The sequence below is a fragment of the Mastomys coucha genome, unplaced genomic scaffold (genome assembly GCF_008632895.1).
Source record: "Mastomys coucha isolate ucsf_1 unplaced genomic scaffold, UCSF_Mcou_1 pScaffold15, whole genome shotgun sequence".
NCBI lineage: Eukaryota > Metazoa > Chordata > Mammalia > Rodentia > Muridae > Mastomys > Mastomys coucha.
The window spans coordinates 118,433,491-118,441,588 of record NW_022196897.1 but is presented as its reverse complement, the minus strand read 5'-3'; the positions used below and the strand labels follow the sequence as shown (position 1 = coordinate 118,441,588).

Below are 8,098 nucleotides of genomic sequence, written 5' to 3'. Positions count from 1 at the left end.
CATAGACCAGGCTGGTCTTTGAACTCACAGAAATTCTCCTGCCTCTGCCTCCCAAAAGCTAGGATTAAAAGCATCACTATCACGCCTAGGAAATTACTTTATTACTTATTTTGATTAAAAACAGTATTTTAAAGCACAGATCACACTTGGTTGATGTGCTTTTTTAACCATAAAAACTGAATCTCTAGCATAATTTGAGAAAGGGCCAGACTTGGGTCACTGGGGCCACATAAAGAACCCTAACCAAGTGCTGCCTAGTTGCATGGCCAAGACAGAAATGTCTTGTTTACCACGCTCTGATATATGGTAATTACTTAACTTTATACTTCAACAAATGTTTGAAATTTCTATGAAAACGATAAAAACTAACTTGTTTGCAATTAGGCATGATACCTTTTAAAGACAGTAAGTCCTCCTTGTTACACTATTCTAAGTTCAAGGAGACAGGCGTACAGTAGTAGTTAAGAAATTGGCCTAGGCCTGGGGATGATCCCTAGCCTAGCACAGAAAAGAAAACCCATCCACAACAACACAGATAAGACAGCACAGAGAACTAACTGGCTCAAGTCCTGGTTTTGCATTCCCTTCTTGCACTGACCTTGAACAAGGCTGGTTACCTGGCCTCTTCTTGTTTAAAACAGATGATCCCACCTACACAAGCCTGGGTCGCCTTCAGCAAGTAATATGATAGATAATTGTTGAGCCTGGCGATGGTGGCACACGCCTTTAATCCCAGCACTTGACAGGCAGAGGCAGGTAGATTTCTGAGTTCAAGGCCAGCCTGGGCTACAGTGTGAGTTCCAGGACAGCTAGGGCTACACAGAGAAAGCCTGTCTCGAAAAAACAAACAAACAAAAAAAAGTTTTAAAAAAAAATACTTGTTCAGTCTCTTAGCAAGTCCTCAAAAAGGCAGTTACTAACTACTCCGATCACAACTAGAATAATCTATCAGTTTTCTTCCTCTTCCCTGCCCCTTCCCTTCACCCTCACCTTCACCGTCTAGGCCCTTTGGGTTATCTGTCCATTTTGTTTTGTTTTTCTGAGACAAGTTCTCTTACTCTGTAGCCCAGAACCCACTCTGTAGACTTCACTGGATCAAAACTTGCAACTATCAGCCTGCCTTGGTGTTGGGATTACAGGCCTGCAGTACCTGCTCAGCTATTTTCCTAAGTGATTTAGACATACAATGTCTGCAGTGGGGAGTTCTTCACAGCCCACTTTTCGTCATCACCCCTGTATTCACTGTTCCTCTAACTGGCATCGTCCTTTGCACACATGTACAACACCTTCACTGCACCTCACCCCTCCGTCAATGCCAATGCCATGCACTTCAGGCCTGCATGCAAATGGATAAACCCCGCTCTAGAAAAATACATACATGGGCCGACCTCACAAATTCATGGCTGTAAACTTGTGGGCACTCAATTCCTGGCTACCTCTCATCTACTGACAGCAGCTACCTTTTCTTATCATGCTTAGATATTAGGTCACTCACGACCTACATCATTCGTACTAAATGCTCTCATTCTCACCCATGGCCATGTCTATTCTCTCCTAGAAGAAAACAGGAAAAGACAGCCAGTCCTCTCCCGTGTTGCACCTAATGGACAGCCCAGTTGTATCCATTTTGTCTTCCCTACTTGAAGCCCATCTGTTTGTTGTTTCCCTCTCTCCTTCTCTGCACAGCCTTTCCCTCTTCCAGTGTCTTTTATCACTCAGCTAATGCAAAATACTTCCCAGTACACCTATCTCTAAAACAACCATTCCTTTGCCCTCTTTCTCTGTTTCCCTACAGAGCAAGATTTCCTTAAAAGCAGGGCCCGTCACTGTCACCCCTCATTTGCTTATCAGCTTAGGCCAACCTTCCTCAAGTGTCTATAAAGTTCCCCCAAGATCACCCATGTGCCATCAGGTGACCTCAGCACAACAGCAGCTTTCTGGTCACCATCTCGGGGACCCCTCCCTGCCCAAGCTTCCCCTCCTACTCCCTCCTAACCTCACCCCTGCCAGACTTCTGTTTCTTTCCTACTGCCCACCTCTCCCTCTCCCTCACTTCACTTTACCTCACTGTCTTAGCTCGGGCAACAGGCATTAGAAGCTTGGTGTTTTCCCCTAAACTGTCCTGTCTCGTGTTCCGCATGCCCCAAAGTGTGACTTGCATGTACCATGATAAACCTGCCTCACTCCCCTCCACCTGTGCAGTATCAGCACATCAGTACTTAGCCAACTCCTCACACAGTCAGATCCTGCCATTGCCTGGTTTAAAGCTGGGGAGTGCAGAAGAATCAGAATTTCCACAGAAAAGGTCCGCAGTGTGGTGCCAGCTAATTCTGCTTTTCACGCACGTCAAGTCATATTTGTTAATGGGGTTCTTCCTTCATTCAATGAGTCCATTTCATGTGGCAGTTGATTCCCTACCCCACAAAACCCTCACAAACTAACAAATATAAAAAGTGAACCCAATATCTGAAAACAAAAAAACAAAAAACTTTACAACGTAAAACATTTTTATCAGTCTAACATTCTAGGACAGCCTTTCATCCCACACCAATAGGGTGAAGACCTTCAGGCTTCAGTGGGAAAGCAGTGAAGTGGGGGGAAACGGTGAGAACACCACAAAGGAAAACTAACATCTGTCAGGAAAGGACAAGAGCTCCTGTGAAAGGCTGTACCTGGTGCACACGTCCTAAGACAATGCAAATGCTCACCTCTGTCCACCTTCAAAACCTTCAGTTAATTCTACATTGACCACTAACGTTACTGCTACTAGGCAAGGACTGTCTCTATGAACCACAGAAGGAAAAGCAAACGTTTTTACTTTTGGAGAATGAATTTTCTAGTATCATTAAATACTGAGCAAAATGTTAAAAAAAACAAAAAAAGAAATAGGGTTGAAGATATCTAAAGTGTCCCTACGCAGGTGCTCCCTGTATGAGAAGACTGATTCCATTTCACACTGCCCTGGTCTCTAGTTTTCCCTCTGTCCTTCTTCATCTCTCCCAATGGTGTTTGTTTGTAGGCTTGGAATTTTATAAATCATTTCAAATCCTTTGTGAAAAGGTAAGTGATAATACAGCTATATATGATGGTAGTGGCCATTCAGCAAAAGTAACAGAGCCTTCTATCCTAAATTACTTTCCCAATAATTTCATTTTGATATCACACTCTCAACTGACAAGAGTGATATCAGAGAGCCCTCTCTCCTTGTGCACATGCTGAGGAAGTAGAAAAAAGTATGTCCAGTCTCATCTCAAACCAAGGCCTTCTCTGCACAGCAGTCATAGGTGAGCAGCTGGAGGCCAGCCTCCACGAGGGCTGCACCAGCTGCCAGTGCACACCCTGGTTCCATGGGGTGGTAATGAATGCCCACCACATGCACATCAGGCTACTTCTTTCACAGCACACGCAATTGTTCCAGCTCTGCTCGCTCTTTCCTTTACAGCAAGCACTCAGCCTGGAGCATTTCTAAGGAGGTTTCTCTTTTGAACAAGTTAAACACCAAGGGTAAAGATGACCTTCTCCTAGGGCTCTCTATAACCTTTATACGGTCCCTTAAATCTTATAAAAGCAGTTCCACATGGATGCTAAAGGCAAGTCCTTACAAAGTACTAGATCACACTCATGCCGAGGACATCCTTCTAGAAAATGCTAAGGCTAGGCTACAACGGGAGTTATAGACAGCATGGAATTTGAAAGGGAGAAAAAAAGCAAATATATTCATAACTTACCAAATCCGTTAGACCAGCTAAAGCAAAGACACCTAGTGCAACATTAAAATCTTCTTCAAGAATCAGATAGCCCAACACTGGGGCTAGGCCAATTCTTGTCATTGACAACAAATTTGGGATTGTCCATGGATTTTCATACTGAAAGACAAAGACAGCACAATTTGAATAAAATACTATAAATTCATACTTTTAAATGTATACTTTATTACATGAAGGGTAAGAAGATAAACTTTAATACTTGTAAGCACACATATATAAGTATATACATACACAGAAAAAATTTAAACATAAGATGAACATGCCTTATTCACCATATAAACTAGCTTCTAATGACTTTAGTCAAGATCCCACCCCTTTGAAAAACTATTTTAACATCCCTTTAAATCAGTAAATCAGTAACCAACTTGCCTAAACTTTAACCTTTTTAGAACAAATAAAAAAGCAGGCTGGTGAGCTCACTGGGTATGGGTTCTTGCTGCCCACTCTGCCCACCTCAGTTCCCAGAACACACATGCAGAGTGAAAAGACAATCCAGGGAAGCCGAGATTATGTGTGTTCAGTAGCAAGTATGTTTGCACGAACCAAAGGAAAAAAGTGGCAATGCTCATTTCTCAAGATTATCTTTAAAAATCTCATAACCCACCTACCTTGTAAGAAAAGGCATTTTATAATAAGAACCCAACAGAAAGCATGTCAGTGTACAGGGATAATACCATGGTTGTTGGAGTCAGGTGAAGAACACTGTCACTGAAAAATTATATAACTTCAAATTCTTCAGGGACAATGGCCAAATCAGAAGCAATACAACCCTCTACTCTGGAATCTTCTATTCAAGTAGAACTACGCTGTATAGTTGTATGAAAACATGCTCATTTACACCCAGGTTCAAAGATTAGAATGTTCCTGAAATTTAGAAAAAGTGTCAAGCTGGTGAGACAGCTCAGGGGATTTGCCGTGACCTTTGTATGTGTAAGGAAAAGAGTAAGGCTGTTGAGCATACTGTGGGACAAAGTCAAATACTGACCCAAGAGTACAGCAACTCACAACAGCTGGGAAGAGGGAAAGGGAGCTAGCTCAGGTTGTGCTAGAAAGCAAAGGCCATCAGACTGTGTCGGCACACGCCTTTAATTCGGACACTCAAGAAGCGGAGGCAGGTGGATCTCTGAGTTAGAGGCCAGCCTGATCTACAGATTGAGTTCCAGGATAGCCAGAGCTACACAGAGAAGCCTTATCGCAAAACTAAAACAAGTAAGCAAAAGCTAGGAATGAAGAGCTCCAAAGTTAGTCTAACATACCGCTAGAGCAAGACTAAACAGAAAGCTGCAGGCAGCCTCATTAGTTCCCTTGGTAAAGACACAACACAACTACAGCGGGTTATTAGGCCAGTAAGTGCGCCAGTGCCCTACAAAAAAAAAAAAAAAAAAAAATGTTCACCCGCATGGCTGTGGTGCAGGCTTTGATCTCAGCACTCAAGAAGCTGGGGCAGGTGGATTTTATGAGTTCGAGACCAGCCAATCAAGTGCCAGGCCAGCCAGGGCTGTTACACAGAGAAGAGCTGTCTCGAAAAACCAAAAACAAACCTACAAAAAGATCATTAATATCTAGTTATTACATCTGTACATTTGTAAAAGTCGACAAAGCTTAATCACAAATTACCCAACCAAATAACCTGTGGCATACTCGGCCAACTGTGCTGGGAAGGGCTTCAGCCAGGTTGAGGGCAACTTCAAAGCATCCAGCGTTCGGGAGCCAAGAGTTTTAAAGCTATTCCTGAAGTTGTGACCCCTGCCGGGGGTGTGGCCACCTCAGCCCATGCTGTGTAACTGAAGAAAGCAGAGCACTACAGTGGCCTCTGAAGACCTAACAATTGAAGATGTAACAATTGCATGAGCTTGCTAACATGACATCAAAAGCTGGGCCACACTCATGCTCTGGTGTCAGCTGCTTGGGAAGTTACCTTATCAGGTAACACGGTGAACAAATCTTTCTGTTACGTCAAGAATAATCTTAAGCTTTCTATAATACGAAGTTGAAAGATCTTTTCATTACAACCTAAGCCAAGTAAGCACTGTCCTCCGTGCTACTCTGCACAAACAAGCAGAAGGGCCGTTTATGCAGATTCCGCCGAACTTAACCTATACACTGGAGATTCACTTCAAAAAATTAAAAATAGGTTTTTAACTAGACCAGCGATAGTTTGTTTTTACCAATACAACGTACAGACACACCTCCCAGCAACGGGTGTGTGGACGAAAGGGGATTACAGTGGGTTCTAACTTGGCCAGAGACTGTGCCCGGCTGGGGCCCCCTGAAGTTCACCGAGATCGAACGCCCTGGCTGCCCGTAACTTCCCAGAACACGGAGGGATGTGTCGCGACAGAGCGCCGAGCCCGTCACCCGCGTCCCTGCGCTCCGCCGACCCTCGTACGTACCGAACTGGGGGCGCTCGCCGGGACCCAGCGGGCGCTGGAGGCCTGCGCGGCCGCACCTCCTCCGGCGGCGGGCTCCGGGGCTGCCTTCCCCGCGCCCGAGCAGTGGGTTCGCGGGCCGGCACCGGGCAGCCGCAAGGCGAACGCCGCGGGACGCAGCCGCCAGCGCTCAGCCAGGCAGCCCAGGCAGCAGGCCGCGGGCGGCAGCAGGGCCCTGCGGGAGCCGCCCCTACCGAGCCGCGCCCCCGGAGGCCGGACGGCCACGCGAAGGGGCCCCCACGCGCCGCGCGCCATGCGCCAGGCCAGCATGGCCTTGTAGCCTCCACGGAATCCGAGAGTCGAGAACTCAGAAGCCCCAGGCACCGGCCGCCAACTTCTCTATAGAAGTCAAGCGGTGCCGAAGCGGTACGGAGAGCCCCATACTAATTTCCACACTAGGGCACTTTCCGCTTATACAGGTGGCCTGAACCGCCAAGGGAGGCCGCTTTCACGACGTTTTCACGACATCCACCAGCTCTGCTCACCGGCGCCCCTAGGCGGCAGCGGCGAGCACTTGCGGCTAAGACCAGCGGGCTAAGAAGACGGGACTAGTGAGCAGAGCGGCTTGTGCCTGCAGGCTAAGAAGAATGACAGGGAAGACCAAGAGCGAGTGCCACGTGGCCACAGGGAGCCAGTTAGATCAGGCCTTGCCTGATGCCAAGTGGCCCGCTGGTGTGCATGGCTCTGTATTATCACTGTAGGAAATTTAAAGCATTAGTGTTGGCATCAAAGTGGTTAAGTACCTACTCTGCTTTCTTAGCACTAAATGCATATTAACAGGTCCAAAGTAGCAATGGGAAGTGCCAATAACAGCAATCACTAATTGTTTACTTGGGAAGTGCTCACTGTATACATTATAGTGCCATCATTTATCCTCTCAACAACTCTAACATACTTTGTGTATTTGCCTTTACTTTTACAGGTATAGAACCCCGTGTACAGAAGAAACTTGCTTATTCTAAGAAGTCTGAACTAGGAACAAATCAGTTCACTGTTCTAACAATGAACCTGATATTATAAATTACACATTACTGGTGCATTGTCTTCCTAACCTTACAAACCTAGCCTTACAAATGTTCCTACCGGGGCTGGCGAGATGGCGGGTAAGAGCACTGACTGCTCTTCCAAAGGTCCTGAGTTCGGATCCCAGCAACCACTTGGTGGCTCACAACCACCAGTAATGAGATTGGACTCCCTCTTCTGGTGTGTCTGAAGACAGATGCAGCTCCAGAGCAAGGAGGGGCCGGCAGAGGTCCTGAGTTCAACAGCAGCCACACACATGATGGCTCACGGCCATCTGTACAGCTACAGTGTACACATACACATAAAATAAATAAATCCTTTAAAAAAAAACAAAACCAAATGTTCCTACCATTTGTTATAGCATTGAGCTTGAACCCAGGGCCTTGAATCCAGGATGGGCAAGAACAAAACCAGTGAAAGAACACCACGTGGTGATGTACATCTTGCAGTCTTTCCACTATTCTTCAGGGAATATGTCCAGTCTGTGATGGCATACAATCACCTGGAAGATGTTCGTAAAGCCTAAATTACATTTGACGATTGTAGGCTTAAGGAGCATTTTATCAAGATCATCTTTGTTTTTGTTTTGTTTTTTGAGAGAGGATCTTCGTATGGCCTTGACTGGCCTGGACTTTGCTTTGTAGATCAGGTTGTGCCACACTCTGAGATCTGCCTAACTGCCTCCTAAGTGCTGGGAGACCCAGCTGTCTTTAATTTCTTGTACACATATTTGAAAGCTGCTAATAAGTGAAAATCTAGAGATTGGAGAAATGGTTCCGTGGTTAAAAGCACTGTGTGCCCTTCCAGAAGAGCCAGGTTAGATTTCTAGCATTCCCATGGTGGTTCCCAGCCTAACTCCAGTTCCAGGGAATTTGATGC

General features: G+C 45.8%; 1 protein-coding gene and 1 long non-coding RNA gene across 8 annotated transcripts in view; one reads left to right on the top strand and one right to left on the bottom strand.

Moving 5' to 3' along the window:
* Positions 1–6,630, bottom strand: part of Crls1 (cardiolipin synthase 1) — a 21,220-nt gene extending 14,590 nt beyond the window's left edge. Inside the window, exons 1-2 of one of the 5 annotated variants that reach the window (XM_031372001.1) lie at positions 6,161–6,630; positions 3,729–3,866 (exon numbers count right to left, since the gene is read on the bottom strand). In XM_031372001.1, the coding sequence (XP_031227861.1) occupies positions 3,729–3,866; positions 6,161–6,466 (444 nt within the window). In that variant the 5' untranslated portion in view covers positions 6,467–6,630. Of the gene's footprint in view, positions 1–3,728; positions 3,867–5,397; positions 5,842–5,948; positions 6,071–6,160 lie in introns of those variants that run through there. The other 4 variants (XM_031372004.1, XM_031372006.1, XM_031372002.1 and 1 more) reach the window with 4 other exon arrangements.
* On the top strand, positions 5,549–7,233 carry LOC116090990. 3 transcript variants are annotated; one of them, XR_004118880.1, is made up of 2 exons: positions 5,549–5,789; positions 7,119–7,233. It is a non-coding gene; the product is annotated as an uncharacterized LOC116090990 (long non-coding RNA). The 3 variants fall into 3 exon arrangements; XR_004118881.1 differs by lacking the exon at positions 5,549–5,789 and adding an exon at positions 5,796–6,152; XR_004118882.1 differs by lacking the exon at positions 5,549–5,789 and adding an exon at positions 6,583–6,930.
* Positions 7,234–8,098: the final 865 nt, after the last annotated feature.